This window comes from Corythoichthys intestinalis, chromosome 20 (assembly GCF_030265065.1).
Source record: "Corythoichthys intestinalis isolate RoL2023-P3 chromosome 20, ASM3026506v1, whole genome shotgun sequence".
NCBI lineage: Eukaryota > Metazoa > Chordata > Actinopteri > Syngnathiformes > Syngnathidae > Corythoichthys > Corythoichthys intestinalis.
Genome location: NC_080414.1, coordinates 37,035,219 through 37,054,595, shown reverse-complemented (window position 1 = coordinate 37,054,595; position 19,377 = coordinate 37,035,219). Strand labels below are relative to the sequence as shown.

The 19,377-nt window shown below is 43.3% G+C and overlaps 1 protein-coding gene across 1 annotated transcript in view; it reads left to right on the top strand.

Annotated features, from left to right (window-relative positions):
* stau2 (staufen double-stranded RNA binding protein 2) overlaps positions 1–19,377 on the top strand; it is a 277,129-nt gene that overhangs the window by 44,876 nt on the left and 212,876 nt on the right. The window contains exon 6 of the mRNA XM_057824591.1: positions 16,688–16,847. Coding sequence (XP_057680574.1) covers positions 16,688–16,847 — 160 coding nt within the window. The remainder of the gene's footprint in view (positions 1–16,687; positions 16,848–19,377) is intronic.

Sequence of the window (19,377 nt, the reverse complement as noted above, 5' to 3'; positions counted from 1 at the left end):
TGTCTGCCCACTCTTCCAGACATCTTGCACCAAAGAGGACCTAGCTGACCTAACCCAGAATTCCAGACAATGCATCCAACAATGGACTGGAATCATCTGATAATACGTAGTGACTCGAGAAGAAGAAAAAGCCAGTCCTTGGTGGATTTACTGGTATTTTTGGGTCATAATTTCATGTTGCTGGGTCCAGTTTCGCTTCAGCTTAAATTTTTTTCACAGATGATCTCACTTGTTTTTCATGCACCCTCTGATACACTATAGAATTCATGGTGGATTCTATGATGGTAAGCTGGCCAGGTCCTGCTGTAGCAACACATCCACCTCCATGCTTCACAGTTGGTATGAGGTTCTTTTCCTGGAATCCTGTATTGGGTTTACGCCAAACATGTCCTTTGTTCTGGTGCCCAAATAATTCCATTTTAGATTCATCTGTCCAAAGAACATTATTCTAGAAGTCCTGGTTTTTGTCTACATTCACTCTGGCAAACTTCAGTCCTCCCTTCATGTTCTTATTGGAGAACAAAGGTTTCCTCCTTGCACACCTCCCAAGAATGTTAAATTTGTGTAGTCTCTTTCTGATTGTAGAGGCGTGCACTTTCACATCAACAGTAGCAAGAGCCTGCTGTAGGTCCCAAGATGACATTTTAGGGTTTTTGGAGACCTCTTTTAACATCTCGTGGGCTGCTCTCCGTGTGAACTTGCTTGGACGGCCAGACCTGGGCATGTTGGCAGTTGTTTTGAAAGTCCTCCAATTGTAGACTTTTTTCCGGACAGTGGAATGGCTGATTTTATATTATTTTAAGATCTTTTGAAATCCCTTAGCAGACTCCTATTCGTCTCCAATCGTCTTGTTGTTTTCTCTCACTTCAACATTCAGTCACTGTTGGAAGTATTCTACGTTAAGGAGTGGGGCAAACTTTCTTCAGACTGATGTCAAAGACTGATAGATGGCCACAAAAAGCGTCTGACTGAAGTTAAGGGGGTAACACTAGCTATTAGGTGGTAGGGTGTCCTAACTTTTTCCTCATTTAGAATATGCATTTTGGGTGATATATTTGGGTTAATGAGTAAAACAATTTGTTTCTTAATTTCTGTTGTTTGCTTGCAATTAAATTACTTTCTCATCCAGAGATATAGAAAAACAAAATCAGACATTGATATGTGACCATTTCTTAATAAAGAACTGAATATTTTATGGGGTGTCCTAATTTTGTGTGCCTATATTTGGAAATTTGATGGATATTGTCATGGGCCTTTTATTAAATCAGACTGGCCAATATGAAAAAATCAAGTTAAAACTGGGTTATTTCGGCTCAGCTGCAGCTGCGCCTCTCTCCCCTGCCTGCTGTCTCCTGTAATAGTATTCATCCCGTCTTCTGATTGGTTAAATAGTAATGGTAAATGGAGTGACACCTGTGTTGCACCTTTCCACCTTTTTTAGGCCGTCAAAGCGCTTCACACTATATCCTCATCCATCTACTGGTGACGCAGCACCAGAAGCAATATGGAGTCTAGTATCTTGATCAAGAATACTTAGATCAGATCATCAGGGCAGAGAATAAAACCCACAACCTTTTATTTAACTTTATAAAATATGTTTCTGAGTCTAGGAAATTCAGGCACTTCTGAAGCTATTATTTTCTATTTGTGTGATTTCAATAAACATGCTTAATGCATTTCAATGAAGTTCAGTGTTTGCAATATTCAATTTTTTTACGCCATTTTTTAAACTTTTACTGCAAATGAATATCGGCCCAAAAAACGGTTATCGGTCCCTTTGTCTACTAATAATCGGAATCTTATCACTTCTGAAAAACCCATATTGGTCAATCTCTACTTCACTTTTGTCAAGCTCTGCATCAGTAAAGTAAAATTGGGATCTACTATTTCATTACTCTTTGCAATATATCACATGTAAATAGAAATATAAAAGTAGGAAATGGATTGATTGATTGATTGCTATTATTCGTAGGGAGTATGTGTGTGGCGATGCATTACGGAAATTAGGGAAGCCGTGTCGGAAATCGGCTTTGGCAGAGACCAGCACTAACTGTCGTGCACTCAAATGACACAACATAATGCGGACTTGAAACAAGTTTTTTTTGGCCTTACTTCCTATTGCAACTGGCTCCAAGTAAACCCAAACAGCATATCAAATGCATGCTGCAAATTTGCAATGCTGAATAGAGTATATACTGAAAAGTCATTTTAGGTTTGATGAATCACAGTTTGGCAATCTACTCCTCCCAGAACACGCAAAATTGAGCTGTCTGTACAGCAGTTTTGCGTTTAGCAAATGCATTCCTGCACATCTTAGCACACACAAATGTTGAGTACATCATCACATTATGACCGTAGCCAGTGAGAACACAGTCCCATGGGAATGCAGTGGACCTCACACAGATGATAGTGTTCAATTACTGTATTTATTTTTGTCATGTCATTTTAATTACCACAACAGTCGTGTTGGATGAGCATGACTGATTTAGAACCAATGTCATGAGAAACTGCTGCCCTAATGTGTATGTATCTGCCTTACTCTGGTACGGGGGACCTCGTCCTTAAAAGTTGTAAATCCACGGGCCACAGCCCTTGACATTTTTTGTTGTTGTTGTTGTTGTCATATCAGCATGTTTTGTGTCCATTAGCAATTGCGAGAGGAATCAAGGTAGTAAAACAATTAAATTGATTGGAGTCTCTCTGATTATCGCTCTCGTGGTCACTGAGGCAAAAATTCGGTCATTGGAGTAGTTCGGTGAGGCCATGGAGAACGACTTTCGGATGGCTTCAAAGAAATTCCGGTGTGCCATCCGACTTCTCAGGAGGGGAAAGCAGTGCACCACCAACACTGTAAATAGTGCGAATGGGGCTGGCATTGACCTGAGATGTTGTGAGTCGGTGGGCCGAATACTTTGAAGACCTCCTCAACTCCACCAGCACGCCTTCCCATGAGGAAGCAGAGCCTGGGGACTCCGAGGCGGGTCCTCCTATCTCTGGGTTTGAAGTCAGGGAGGTGGTCAAAAAGCTCCTCGGTGGCAAGGCGCCGGGGGTGAATGAGATCCGCCCGGAGTTTGTAAATGTCCTGGATGTTTTGGGGTTGTCTTTGTTGACACGGCACTGCAACATCGCATGGACATCAGCTCTGGATTGGCAGACCGGGGTGGTGGTCCCTCTTTTTAAAAAGAATTCTAGGGGGCTCACACTCCTCAGCCTCCCTGGGAAGGTCTACTCAGGGGTGCTGCAAAGGAGGGCCCGTCGAAAAGTCGAATCTCAAGCAGTGTGGTTTTTTTGTCCGGGCCGTGGAGCAGTGGACAAGCTCTAAATCTTCAGTAGGGTTCTCGGGGGTCATGGGAGTTTGCCCAACCCGTCTACATGTGTTTTGTGGAGTTGGAGAAAGCATTTGACCCTGTCCCCCGGAGAGTCCTGTGGCGGGGGGGGGGGGCTCTGGGAGTATGGGGTGTCAGAATCCCTAATACTGGGGGTCCGGTCGCTGTATGACCGGTGTCAAGAGTTTGGTCCGTGTACCCGGTCGTAAGTCAGATCTGTTTCCATTGAGGGTTTGACTCCACCAAGGCTGCCCTATCTACTGGTTCTGTTCATAACTTGGACAGAATATCTAGGCGCAGCTGAGGCGTTGAGGGTGTCCGGTTTAGTAGCCTCAGTATTGCTTTTCTGCTTTTTGCAAAGGATGTAGTGTTGGTGGCTTCATCAAGCCGTCACCTTCAACTCTCACTGGAGTGGTTCGCAGCTGAGTGTGAAGCGGTCGGGATGAGGATCAGCATCTCCAATTTTGAGACTATGGTCCTCAGTCGGAAAAGGGTAGTGTGACCTCTCTGGGTCGGGGATGAGATCCTGCCCCAAGTGGAGGAGTTTAAGTATCATGGGATTTTGTTTACGAGTGACGATAGGATGGAGCGGGAGATCGACACACGGATCGTTGCAGCGTCTGAAGTGATGCGCACTCTGTACTGGTCCATTGTTGAGAAAAAGGAGCTGAGCCGAAAGGTGAAACTCTCTATTTATCGGTCGATCTACGTTCCTACACTCATCTATGGTCTCGAGCTGTGGGTCGTGACCGAAAGAACAAGATCCCAGATTCAAGTGGCCAAAATGGGTTTCCTCCGTAGGGTGTCCGGGCCCTCCCATAGAAAGAAGGGGAGAAGCTCGGCCATCCGGGAGAGGCTTGACTTGCTACTCCTCTGCGTCAAAGGAGCCAGATGAGGTGGCTCGGGCATTTGATTAGGATGACTCAGGTGTGACTCCCTTGATAGGTGTTCCGGGCATGTCCCACTGGGAAGAGGCCGTGGGTCCGATTCAGGACACGCTGAGGAGACTGTCTCCGGGCTGGCCTGGCAAATCCTTGGGATCCCCCAAGAAGAGCCGGATGAAGTGGCTGGGGAAAGGGAAGTCTGGGCTTCCATACTGAAGCTGCTGCCCCAGCGACCGGACCTCGTATTTGCGGTAGAAAACGGATGGATAGATAGAGGGAATGAAGTATGAAGGGGGGTAAAACATGTACGTATTTGGCAGGAGCCGAGTGCAGTGTAGCTGAAGGAAGAACAAGCCCATCCAATTTTTTTCCTTCTGCAAAGGCTTTGTCACCCTTTTGCTCTGAAAGCAGCTTCGTCCCATTTACGTTGCGCTGTGCCTTGTTGTGCATGAGTCGGGAGAAAGACAAAGGCAACGCATTTTGAAATGACTAAAATATGTCTAAGACTAAAAAGTATTTTCATCCAAAAGACTAAGGCTAAAACAAAATTTAAAAGAGCTGCTAATAACAAGACTGCTACTGTTATAATCTCACATATCGGTTGGTTATAGAAGTGTGTTGGTTTTCAAAGGTTTTCTATCCATTGAGAAGGTTCAAAAGAAAGTTGTGCTTGTCACAACAAAAATGGCTTCCAGACTAAATGTCAGCTTGCCATTTGCAGGAGTAATTGAAAGGCCATATGTCTGATTTCCAATTTATGACTGTTTGATAGATCAAACAAAGCTGAATGTTTGTCGTGTATGTGCGCCAGTTTACATCTGTGTGTGTGTGTGTGTGTGTGTGTGTGTGTGTGTGTGTGTGTGTGTGTGTGTGTGTGTGTGTGTGTGTGTGGGGAGAACTGATGAGTCATACCTTGCAAATATATTCAGACATGCACGCACACAGTCGTCATTATAAAAATACTGTTTTTTAAAAATTGTTATTACATTTTTTCCCCTCTCCCTTGGAGCAGTTTCCACACCCTCCCTACAGGTGTCCTGGCCAGATTCCCGCTTTGTCGTAATAATAATAAGAAAAATAATAATTGATAACACATACACGCAGAGCCAGCCAGCAGGCACTGATGTGATTTGCTTGCCTTTCTTGCGTGTAGGATTTTGCTCTGTGTACGTGTGCTCTCCTATGTTCTTGGCTTGCTTGCGTTTTAAACCACTGCTTTCCCACGTTGTAGATTAGGGTCTCCCACCAGCCACCCTTTCTAAGCCCCCTCCTCCCGATCCTTTTCTCTCACTTTCTCTGTTTTCCTCCTCCTTCAGTCTCCTTTTTCGTTCTCGGTGTTATCCCTCGATCGCTTCCTCTCTGCACCTGTACTCCGCGTTCCAGCCCCAGCTGCTCTCATCTCTGCTCGGCGCTGTTGGCCACAGCCCATGTTGCACTTGGCATATCCTCTGAGACCCCGGGGCTGATCTTGACGTGCAAGGGCCAGGCAAGCCCCCGCCCAGAGAGGGTTCCAGTGGCCCGGAGAAGCTGAGAGCAGATGGATGAGAAAGAGGGCTGCGGGCTGAGGAATGACCTCCTGCCATTCCAAGAGTAAAATGTTTTTTCTGTGGCCTGCTGTGCAGGAGATTAGCGTAATACGTGAAAAGTCAGGACATGAACATATGACATTTGTGGGTTTTAGAGTAACTTGTTCCTCAAGGAGCCATTTTTTTAATAGCTGGAAAAATAATCCAACTACGTCTCTTTTGTTAACACTGATTGGACTGCAACCGCCAGAAATGCTGCAGATTCATGCCTAGCTAGTTTGTGGTGTAAAGAACAACATTACAGTGCTGGCCAAAAGAATTGGCACCCCTGCAATTCTGTCAGATAAGGCTAAATTTCTCCCAGAAAATGATTGCAATTACAAATGCTTTGGTAGTAATTAGAGCTGTCCCGACTAGTTGACGTCATCGATGACGTAAATCCGTCCACGGGCACAACATACCGTCGACGGGTAATGACGGGTTAAAAAAAAAAATATGGCGGTCACTCGCCATGCAAGCGGTGAAAGCGGCATAAAGCTAAAAAAGCGGACCAGAATGGCCAGAGCCTGGAATTATTTTAAGGAAAATATGGAGGGTGCTACTGTGTGTCTCTTTGCCAAGCTGAGCTCGCATACCACGGTAGCACGTCGGCTATGAACGAACACTTGAAATGCCGTCACGCTGATGTAATTTTGGAAGACGAGAAGAAACCACAAGCTAGCGGATCGTAAGTCCATACAATTTTCTAACGATATTTTTAAATTGAAGTTGCTTTTTTGTGCACCGTATCAACATACATCACCCCCCCCCACCACGTACTTAGTTTTTAATCTACTCTGCTTCTGCTCCCGAAAGCTGTAGATCTCGACATCTTGCACAGCATGCAGATTGTATTATTAGGATCATGGAAGCTCCCACTTAAGGAAAAAAAAAAAAAAAAAACATATATATATATATATATATATATATATATATATATACGTAATATAATAAAAATACAGCACTGGCCTGCTTACTATAAGAGATGACTGCACTAATGTTAATTACTTTATATTATTATAAATTATTATTTTGTATATACATATAGGAGTATACTCTAAAATTAATACTATATATTTAATTTTTGTTACTATGACTATGTGTGGCTTTGTTTCAAAATAATTGTGGTAATATTTTAGTATGCCTTCTGCTTTATCTATTTTCAGGTTAAAACAAAAAGTTGAACAATTTTTTCCCTCCCCAAAAAATGCGGAATGGACACCAGAAAGTGTCAGGGAACGCGGGCAGGCAGGTTGTATGGACCCAAATGCAGGGAAACAAAAAATGCAGCGAGGCAGGTGGCAGTGAACTCAAAAAAACATTTTAATGATAACTAACAAAATCACAAAGTACAAACAAAAGGGCTAGGGCTCAAAAGGCAATGTTCAAACAAAACTTACTTAAGCGAAGGGACGGGTACACGAGGACTTGGACGGGGCTTGACTTGAACGTTGATGTAGACACGGACATTGACATAGACAATGACGCAACAAGGAGTGACAAGAAACTGGGTCATTATATACGCAGACAAGGGGTAACGAGACGAGGAACAGCTGGGTAACACAGGTGGATGCAGATTGCAGGTAATCACAGGGACAAGTCACACTAGGAGAAACCAACACAAAACCTAACAGTACCCCCCCCTCAAAGGACGGATCCCAGACGTCCCAAAGAAACGAAAAGTCAGAAGGTTGGAGGAGGGAGCAACACCAGCCAGTCAGGGCCAGTCAGGCGGGCGTCCAGGACGCCAGACATGGGCTGACCGCACGGGTCAATCTGGAGGGCGTCCAGGGCGCCACACGTTGGGCAACCGCACGGGTCGATCAGGCGGGTGTCCAAGACGAGGCAGTGCTCGGTCCTTCATGCCGCCAAGCCGTGGCAAGAAGCGGGGAGCAGCATCGTCGGGACGAGGGTCAGGAACTTCGGAGTCTGCTGGCGGGACAGCAGCGGTGTCGTCTGCTGGCGGGACAGCAGCGGTGTCGTCTGCTGGCGGGACAGCAGCGGTGTCGTCTGCTGGCGGGACAGCAGCGGTGTCGTCTGCTGGCGGGACAGCAGCGGTGTCGTCTGCTGGCGGGACAGCAGCGGTGTCGTCTGCTGGCGGGACAGCAGCGGTGTCGTCTGCTGGCGGGACAGCAGCGGTGTCGTCTGCTGGCGGGACAGCAGCGCGGTCGTCTGCTGGCGGGACAGCAGCGCGGTCGTCTGCTGGCGGGACAGCAGCGCGGTCGTCTGCTGGCGGGACAGCAGCGCGGTCGTCTGCTGGCGGGACAGCAGCGCGGTCGTCTGCTGGCGGGACAGCAGCGCGGTCGTCTGCTGGCGGGACAGCAGCGCGGTCGTCTGCTGGCGGGACAGCAGCGGGGTCGCAGGAGTCTGCTGGCGGGACAGCAGCGCGGTCGTCTGCTGGCGGGACAGCAGCGCGGTCGTCTGCTGGCGGGACAGCAGCGCGGTCGTCTGTTGGCGGGACAGCAGCGCGGTCGCAGGAGTCTGCTGGCGGGACAGCAGCGGGGTCGCAGGAGTCTGCTGGCGGGACAGCAGCGGGGTCGCAGGAGTCTGCTGGCGGGACAGCAGCGGGGTCGCAGGAGTCTGCTGGCGGGACAGCAGCGGGGTCGCAGGAGTCTGCTGGCGGAACAGCAGCGGGGTCGCAGGAGTAAACAGGGGGAGCCGGCGCGGGAGGCACTTGACTGCGGGGAGCCGGCGCGGGAGGCACATGACTGCGGGGAGCCGGCGCGGGAGGCACATGACTGCGGGGAGCCGGCGCGGGAGGCACATGACTGCGGGGAGCCGGCGCGGGAGGAACTTGACTGCGGGGAGCCGGCGCGGGAGGAACTTGACTGCGGGGAGCCTCGGGAAGCCGAGCCGTCAAGACGTGCCCACGACGTCGGCGTGGACGAGATCGCCGAGGCTTTTGGACAGGGTTCATGGTCAGACTGGGTGGTATGGAATGAGGGAGGCCTAAAAAAAACCGAGAGGGTGAAGAAAAGGGCATGGAAAAAAAGTCTGGGTCGGAGTCAGAATCAGAATAGAGGAGGTCATATAAATTGTGATCCTCCTCAAAGTCTGAAAAATCAGAATCCAAAAAAATGTGCTGTGGTCTGTGGGTGGGTTGAGGGTGTCGGCGCGCTGGCCGAAAATGAATCTTTCCCGCTGGGTCCAGGATTGGTTGCGTCATTCTGTCAGGGAACGCGGGCAGGCAGGTTGTATGGACCCAAATGCAGGGAAACAAAAAATGCAGCGAGGCAGGTGGCAGTGAACTCAAAAAAACATTTTAATGATAACTAACAAAATCACAAAGTACAAACAAAAGGGCTAGGGCTCAAAAGGCAATGTTCAAACAAAACTTACTTAAGCGAAGGGACGGGTACACGAGGACTTGGACGGGGCTTGACTTGAACGTTGATGTAGACACGGACATTGACATAGACAATGATGCAACAAGGAGTGACAAGAAACTGGGTCATTATATACGCAGACAAGGGGTAACGAGACGAGGAACAGCTGGGTAACACAGGTGGATGCAGATTGCAGGATACACTGGGAAAACACACACAGGTGAGAGCAATGGGTAATCACAGGGACAAGTCACACTAGGAGAAACCAACACAAAACCTAACAAGAAAGAGCATCTGAACTCACACAAAGTATTCTGAAATTGATTGTCCGGAGCATGAGGCCGATTGCAATTCATTTTAACATTTAGAACAATATAGACATACCATAAAAAGAGTAAGAATTGTTTAGACTCCTGTTAAAAAGGTGAAGTCAAAGCGTTTCCCTTTTTTTTTTTTTTTTTTTTTTTTTTCACTAGTTAATGCCAGCAGCATTTTACCTGATTGTTTGTGATTTATTATTAATATTTATATTTATTATTTATACATTAATAAAGAATTTAAGTGTTCCAAATGTTTTTGTGAATTAATAAGCTAAAAAAAATCATTATTAAATGAGTAAAAAAAGAAAAATATTAGTCGACTAATCGTAAAAATAGTCGGCTGACTAATCGGGACAAAATTAGTCGTTTGGGACAGCCTTAGTAGTAGTAGCAGCTTCATTTATTTTGCTTGCTATGAAAAAACACAAAAAATGGGGAAAAAAAATAATGATAATTTTAAACAAAACTCCAAAAGTATTGGCATCCTGAGCCTAATACTTGGTAGCACAACCTTTAGACAAAATAAATGCGAACAACCGCTTCCGGTATCCATCAATGCGTTTTTTTACAATGATCTGCTCGAATTTTAGACCATTTTTCTGGCCTATTTACTGGCCACTTTAGAAGTCTTCAGTGCTGTCTCTCAAACCAGTTTCTAGTGCTTTTTGACGTGCGTTTTGCATCATTGTCCTACTGGAAGACCCATGACCTCTGAGGGACACCCAGTTTTCTTACACTGGGCCCTACATTATCCTGCAAAATTTGTTGGTAGTCTTCAGACTTCATAATGCCATGCACACGGTCAAGCAGTCCAGTGCCAGAGGCAGAAAAGCAACCCCAAAACATCAGGGAACCTCCACCATGTTTCACTGTGGGACCGTGTTCTTTTCTTTGAGAACATTCTTCCAAAACGTTTTTAGCTTTCTCGGGTAAGCTTTGGCAAACTCCAGCCTTGCTTTTTTATGTCTCTGGGTCAGAAGTGGGGTCTTCTTTGGAATCTTACCATCAGTGTTGGGAATAACGCCGTTATAAGTAACGCCATTACATAACGGCGTTATTTTTTCAGTAACGGGGTAATCTAACTAATTATTTTTCCGCCTTTACAACGCTGTTACCGTTACTGACGGTCAAAAGCGGTGCGTTACTTACTTTGAATAAATTGAAGAAACTAACAGCCGTAGCGAGTCTACTCTGCTCTGTTTATTTGTCATCCAAGACTTGGAGTGCGTTCAGGTTCATGGCAATGAAAATGGTAAACACATAGCCTACCTTTGTAAGAACGACGGAGTTGCCGTTTGATACGTTCATAATGTGCAGGTCCTGCACCCATCCGCAGCAAAACTGTTCGTAGCTTTGTAGGAATCGCTGATGAGTTTAGTAACATACACCAAACAATAAATACAACAGGATGTCCATTTCGCGTAATTGTGGAAGCCCGTCGACATCTTTACGCCATTTGTCTTCAGCTTGCTTGTAAGGGTCAACATTGTTCACATTCTTAAGTTTGATCACATATCCGGTCTTCGCCTTAGTAACGAGTTTGTCTCTTTATCGAACTGGCAAGTTAAAGTTTAATGTCCCGTGAGCCAGACCTGCTTCCAATATGGCTGCGTTGTTGTCAGATCTCACGTGATCCCCCATTCTGTGAGGTAAACGCTCGAGCCTAATAGCGCACGTGTATTTGTTAAGTTTTTTTTTTTTTTTTTTTTTTTTTTTTTTAAATAAACTTTAGAGCCGGTGTTTTCACACACAAACCGGAACAGCGCGTGCGGCAAACACACACGCCAAACAGATGCATAGGGATATGATGGCAGAGCATTCAGAGGAAAATTTGTCCTTTACGAGGTGGAGATATAAACACTATTTCAAGTTGGTGGAAATTAAAGGAAAGAACGTGCATGTAAAGTGTAATTTATGTCCCAGGGCAAAGCTTTTGTCGACATCTGTGGTAAGCAATTCAAATCTGTTTATTTTTGTTGCACTTCAAGTGTAGGATAAATCTGTTGCTGGTGAGGTGCAATAAATATTACAAGGTTCTATAACACAACTACCTGTTTGTTCTTCTCTACTCAACTGACTCGAATGCTGCTCAGAAAATTTCAAATTCTTTGACATACAACAACTTCTTTTTAAAGTAACGGAAATAGTTACTTTCCCTGGTAACTAGTTACTTTTACTATAGAGTAATTCAGTTAATAACTCACTTTTTGGAAGAAGTAGTGAGTAACTATAACTAATTACTTTTTTAAAGTAACGTGCCCAACACTGCTTACCATAGAGTCCCTTTTCATTCAGACGCAGACGGATAGTATGGGTTGACACTGTTTTACCCCCAGACTGCGGGACAGCTTGACGTTGTTTGGATGTTCGACGAGGTTCTTTATCCACCATCCGCACAATCTTTCGTTGAAATCTCTCGTCAGTTTTTCTTTTCCGTCCACATCTAGGGAGGTTAACCACAATGCCATGGTCTTTACACTTATTGATGACACTGCGCACGGTAGATACAGGAATATTCAGGTATTTGGAGATGGAGTTGTAGCCTTGAGATTGCCTGTGCTTCCTCACAATTTTGCTTCTCAAGTCCTCAATCAGTTCTTTGGTGTTCTTCCTTTTCTCCATGCTCAATGTGTTACACACAGGACAGAGGTTGAGTCAATTTTAATCCATTTAACTGGCTCCAAGTGTGATTTAGTTATTGCCACCACCTTTTATGTGCCACAGGTAAGTAACAGGTGCTGTTAATGACACAAATAAGAGAAGCATCAGATGATTTTTCAAAGGGTGCCAATACTTTTGTCTGGCCCAATTTTGGAGTTTTGTGTAAAATGATAATGATTTAAAAAAAATTTCACTCTTTTGTGTTTTTTCATTGTAACCAAAATAAATTAAGCTCTTACTACCAAAGCATTTGTAATTGCAGTCATTTTTCTGGGAGAAATTGAGCATTATCTAACAGAATTGCTGGGGTGCCAATACTTTGTAATTGCAATCATTTTCTGGGAGACATTGAGCATTATCTGACAGAAATGCAGGGGTGCCGTTACTTTTGGCCAGCAGTGTAGGTCTGCACTATACAGTATATCGTTGGAACATCGCCATCGCCTATGTGCACATGAGCAATAGTCCCAGCACAGGACTTGCATTTTTTTTTTCTTCAATACAAACTTTTGTTTTGCTTCATGAAAGCAGCAATTGTGCGGACACATGGCTTTCTGGATCCCTTTTATAAACACCAATCGTCATCTTTCACAGATAAATCCCCTTAGCCTCGATCAAACGGTACTATTTGATGCCCCTGCTTAGTGGTTTTTGATTAAATGTAATCATCATTCCCAAACTGTATATTTTTCCCACTTCAAAGTTTATAATGCATTTGGTGGCTTTAAATTATATATTATATTACGATGAAACAACACAATTTATTTAATTCGGTCAGTTAATTTAACCCAAAAGTATGTATGAATACAAACCAAATACGAAATCTAAAATGTTTAAAAGTTGAGTTCATGCTGAATTTTATCCCCATTGAATTCATTCATTTACAAGCTTTTCCCACAGTAAAATAATTCAATATAGGTCTGCAGCTATCGATTATTTAAGTAATCGATTATTCTATCAGTTAGTTTGTTCGAATAATCCAGTGCCCTATTTTCCCCCCTAGAAGACTTACATTTTCTCAAAAATTGGCAGCGCGCCTTATAATCCGGTGCGCCTTATACTGTATATGCATCAATATTGAGCCGCAACAGGTCTCACATCTAATGGATTCATAATGTAACCCCAGCCTCTATTGTAGCATCTATTCTATGCGCCTTATAATGCGGTGTGCCTTATACAGTATATGAAAAAGTTTTAAAATAGGTACAATTTATAGTGCGGTGCGCCTTATGGTGAAGAAATTGTGGAAATTGGATTAGGAACATTTACGGCCTTACGGAATAAATTTTAACGGATGTAAAACAAAGACTTGCTAAGATGGCACTTTCTATAGACCCTACCCACGTGACGTCACAACTCCTTCCTCCTGACTGGTGCCGCCCAATTGTCTGTCAACACATCATGTTTACCTGTTACGGCTACGTACATTCCTCCTATTTACGACGTGTTTTTCTGCTCGTTAACATTAATAATCAAAATGGTGAAGGCGTGTGTGCCGGTTGGTTGCAATAACAGAGAAGATAGACGGAGAGACTTGAAGTTCTACCGGATTCCGAGAGACCCGGAGAGAAGAGAGCGAGATGGGCTGCTGCAATTCGACGAGAAAACTGGGCTCCAAACGATTACCACAGATTATGTAGTAGTCATTTTATATCTGGTAAGATGCATTTAATATATATTTAGAGGGTTTTGGGCTGACAACCACAATTAAGATCATTGCTAGGCTAATCGCGGACAACATACACGTATGTATGTAGTGAGAGTGCTATCGCTAAACCATATAAAAGCCCTAACATTGACAAACGACATGAAATACATTAGACTTGACAGTGGATGTTAGCAATAACAAAAGATTTTGAATTGAAAATTTCGTAACTCACCTTTCCAAGCACAAGATAGATTCCTGCCGAATTTTCGTGGACGAGGACCTGTTTCACCCAACCAGCAACGAAGTATTTATAAGCCTCCAAGCTCTTAAAGTTTTTCAAACTTTCGTGAGAATAGGCTGATTTTGTGCGGACAAGATAGTTGTACATATCAGGGTAGCTAGCAGATGTCAGGCAAATACGGCGGAGACAGCGGGTCGAAAAACATCGATTTAGGCATCAAATATGGATCTGGCGAATGGATAAACTGAAGCTTTTCCACATAACGCCTTTTATGCAACGCATCAAGTGAGTTTACGGCATCCGAAAGCACCGGGTCTTCCATGAAATGCATTATAAATTGCTCGATCAATTGAGACCATTGATAATACAGACACAAAATGACGGACAAGGGGGCGGAACCATACAGCGAGCACGTGATTTTGTGATGTCGGTGGGTAGGGTCAATAGAGCATTAAAAGTGAATACAAAATAAAGTTCCCGAGTTTTTTCAGAATTGCACTTTCATTTCACGAGAATGACAAATGCATTTAAAAATTTGAAATACCTGAGCTTGGCCTCAAACAATATATTAAAAAAAAGAAAATCGAAGTACAACAAAGGGACAACTATAAAATGCTAACTTTTTTTGGAACAATGTTCTTAACAAATTGTTCATATACATATTGCCACAAAAACTGCTTAAAATACCTCTAAACTAAATTACGAATGGAAAAACAATTATATTAGCTCAAATAAATACAACCTTGTGTTGCTCTAAATAGAGAGCAGCTGGATCCAGCCACGTTAGATGAGTTATGTCATATTCACTGTTGCCACGAGAGGGCAGTGCATCCACCCAAATTAATAAAACTAATGGTGTACCGCAAGCAACACGTCACTTCCGCTCATTAATATTCATGATTTTAGCTACTGTTGCTAAGGGAGGACACACCACTGTTTGTCTCCAATAGGAAATGAATGGAAATCGTGTACGAAGCAGATGTTTACAAAGCTAAACCTACCAATTCTCACCGAAAATGATGTCCCCGGTGCCAAATTCACTTGCAAAGATGTGGAAGTACGTAAAAATGTTCACTTAAAGAGATGGCTTGAGTGTCGAGGGCTGAAAAAGACGAAAAAAAACCGAGCCGACCTTAGCCTAGCCTTAGCTTTTTTTATCGACACCTTTTTCTTACGCGACTGACAATGACATTCTCCTGTTTCAACAAGCTATCCTTTACCACAAACCCCCCGTCTTTCCTATGTATTATATCCTCTGGTTGTCCTACGTCTCTGACCGTTCTTGGGGGGAATTTATATTTTGTGTAACGATCGCAAATGCTACTCAGTGACAGCCCACGAACACTTTTAGTTTTTTCATTATTAACACATCTTAATTCTATAATTTATTTACACTTCCCCCTTACTAAAGTTGAATTTTTTTTTTTTTTTTTAATTGTTTACAACAGAAACGGTAACAGTGGCAGTCAGATACCATTGTAGTTCTTTTCAGGTCATTCATTGTCAGACAGAAGCAGTACGGCACAACGTCATGCTAAAAAATAAGTTAAAAATATAAAAATGGCTTACCTCATTGTCCTCTGAAAGACCATGCCAACCCAACAAAATGTTTACTGCATATGAAATGTGAATTGATTCACTGAGCTGGTGTTGAAGTCCGCGCAAGTTGATTCAGTCTTCACATTTTTTCCTCCCGAGTTTTTGGTTTACCGGAGAAAAGTAGCACAAACCTTGTTTCTATGCGAGGGTGGGTCTATAATGTCCCACTTCTGCTTTACTTCCGCTTTACGATGCGACGTCACGGTCTAAAAATAGCATGCGTGCGGTACGCCATTGCAACCACTTTCAAAACAAACAATTACAACACCACTCTAAACGAATCGTTGAAGCTTTTTTCTAATCGAATTCCCCGAGTTAATCGTTGCAGCACTAATTCAATATCACATCTTTAAAATGCTGCAGTGATACATTGAATGTTCTTAAGTTGCTGTTAATGGGTATAAATGTTTGTTTGGAAAATAGAGCCATGTATATGGTGTAAAAAGACACCATACTAACAACACCTGGAATGCTTGTTTCAGTTAACTCAGAATTCCTTTAATGTGACTGTAATTCTTCAAATCTTTGTGGTCGTGTACTGTATGTGGGCCCCATATAGGGGCTGTATGTTCTCATGAATTGGAAATGTAGATACTGGCAGAGAAGAAAACGGATATTAAAAACTTGGGATTCTTCCCACCTCTTGTTAGCTTTCCCACTATTTCTCTTTTCTTGTCCTCCGTTCTACAGACACTCTCCCCCCTGACCCAGGAGGGGGTATCACCACATGGACTTGCAGACAGCTCTATCAATTTGGTGACAGCTCAGTCCCACTCTGTCAGTACCCAATGAAAGAGAACAAAATCTATGATGAGGGCTAGAAGAAAGAGAAAAGGATATATGTGTCCCTGTGCTTTGTTGGCAAGCCCAAACTGAGAAATAAAAGCTAGACATTAATTAAGTGTATGGGTAAAAGGGTATTGTGAAGTAATTGACCCTAATGTACTGCATGACCTTCTATTTTCACAGGTGTCGTAAACGGTTTAGACGGTCTTTCTGTATAAAAAGCTTGTTTTGCGCCCGTCATGTGTATTTGAGTTGGACAAAGTGGCAAATAACTCCTAAGTTGGTTTTCTTAGCTCTGATGAAAATCTGCCTTTTGTTTCGCTCTTTCCAGGTACCATTACCCTATTCTCAAGATCTTCCATGTACAGCTCTCTGTCGGGAGTCACGAGTTCATTGGGGAGGGGCGCACTCGCCAGGCTGCCAGACACAACGCTGCCATGAAGGCCCTGCAAGCCCTCCGCAATGAACCCATTCCAGAAAGACCACCGCAGGTGACCTCACTCAAACATTTGTAAATTGCTTTCAGGAATGAATAGTATAACCACCACAACAGGGTCTTCGCAGATCCTTAAAAAGTCTTAAAAGGTTTTATTTACAATATATGGTTTTTAAGGTCTTAATAAGCATATTTCGCTTTTTTTTTTTTTTTTTTTTTTTTTTAAAGTTATGGCATTAAATTTCACATGGGAGGTATTAAATTTCATCCGCGTAGCCCAACATTTGTCTGGATTTTTTTTCGCTCTGACGTTATTTATCTAGTCAGCCTCATCAAGATTCTGTAAAAATAGAGCGGCTCCATCAGCTGTGTCTAGTAGCGCAGGAATCACGCTGCAGGGGGCAGTGTGTCCTTTTAGCCATGTAGTACAACCCAAAGTAGAGAACAGATGAAGTGGTTGCAACAGGCATATGTGCATTTCTTTTAGAGATTTCCCGATCCGATATTTGGATTGGATCGGACGCTGATATGGGCAAAAAAATGCGCATCGGTATCGGATCGGCCAACACGGAAAAATTCCGATCCAGCTTTTTTAAAGTCCGGTCCAGGTTTTCCAGCGCACCGATTTACATAATCCATTCCAGTTTTTGCTTCGGTTTCCCTAAAATCCAGTCCGCATTTTACAGCACACCTTCAACCACTACATTTACATTACCGTCTCCCAATTTACCGAGAGACTTTATCGGTAAAAATGTCAGCTGTGTGGGATCATTTCACCTTAAAGGACGACAAAGACGAAGAGGCAGAGTGCGACATATGCCGCCACAAAGTCAAGCGTGGTGGTAAAGCTGTAAGAAGTTTTAATACAACCAACCTAATCAAGCATTTCGCGAAATACCACCACAAACAATATGGGGAGTATGTTAAGAAAACCGAAGACAAAAAGAAAAGTCCTACGCAACTTACGCTGGAAGAAACTTTTGCTATGCATGACAAACTGGCACTCAACAGTCCCAAAGCCAGGGAATAACAAGAGTCATTTGCCAAAGAATTCATTCTGGATGACGAGCCATTATCTCGCGTGAGTAAAGACGCACCATCCAACACTTAGAACCACGGTACAACATGCCCGGCCGTCATTACATCCTTGAGCGATTTGGCCGTGGAAGATTCGAGAACGATTCATAAACATCCAAATTCCGATTATTGAAATATGTCAAGTAAAGCGGAACTAATACCCAGCGCGTACTTCGGGACGCAATGAGAAACGGACCGCATTGCGTCCCGAGAGTAAACATCATGCTTGTCATAGACCCGGGTAATGCCAATGCTCAACTCACGGCTTTAGCTCGACTATGCCGCTGGATAAAAAACACAAGAATACCTGACTGCTGCTGACAGCCGCTACAAACTATGTCAACATCGTTTTACTGTAGATAATAGATATCGTATGTACAGTGGGGAGAACAAGTATTTGTGTATCAAATACTTGTTCTCTCCACTGTATATAGAACTAGATGCAAAATGACAGACTCGACGGCGTTAGCAACATTGAAGTATTGAAAACTAGTTGCGTTAGTAAACAGCCGCCATCTTTAAGCAGGAGACTTCCCTAGTAGGCTGTTGTGAACCTTCCAAGCGAACCTAATTAACTTTTTATCTAAAATACTCCTAAATCGGCAAAATCATGACTTGAATCTATCTTCAAAACAGTTTTTAAACTTTCACATGTCGAAAGTAGACAGAAGGGAAATTATGGAATAACGGGAGCAATTTTAACAACTTTAACAGTTGATTCGCAAAATTAAATAAATTTAATGTAGTTTAAAGCTGCTGATACAGAATGGGGACTTGAGTATTTTATTTACTGTTTTAAAATGTTAACTTGATACTGAAATAGTCGTTTATTTAAACCTGAGAGGCCTTTTATACAATTTTTGTAACTAATGCACGAAACATTAAAAGCATCTAATAGCTTGGGGGATTTGTGGGATTTTCCACTGAGGTTGTTGGTGTGTTTTGCTTTTTTAAGACAGTTTACAATATTATTTGCACGTTTTACTGACTGACTATGCCATTTCTGTTTGTTATTTATAATGTTTTGTGTTTGTCACTGAATAAACAGGTCCGTTTCTTGTTACCAACCGTTGTGTGTTATTCAAACTCACCTAATTCAGCTGGTTAGTTGTTATCAAGAGTATTAAAACCTTTTTCAACATGAGTCTGACAACTAAGTAAGGAGGCTAAATAACTTTAAACTTTAACACATGCTCAGATAGGCCGGTATCAGTATCGGATAGGAAGTGCAAAAACCTGGATGGGGGCATCCCTAATTTCTTTTACTGTCTATGCATACTTGAACATGAACAGAGATTGGGAAGTGCAGGTTTAGTGATAAGTGGCTTGAGGTGCCGAAATACAACTGTTTGTTAAAACGTCGGAATATGAAGTGCAATGCAAACTATATTGAAAAGACATCAAGTTGGGAACATCCATCTGTCCATCCGTCTGCCCGGACATGCACAGAACAACTCTCCAGGTAGGCGTCCAGGAGGCATCAGGATCAAATGCCCGAGCAACCTCAG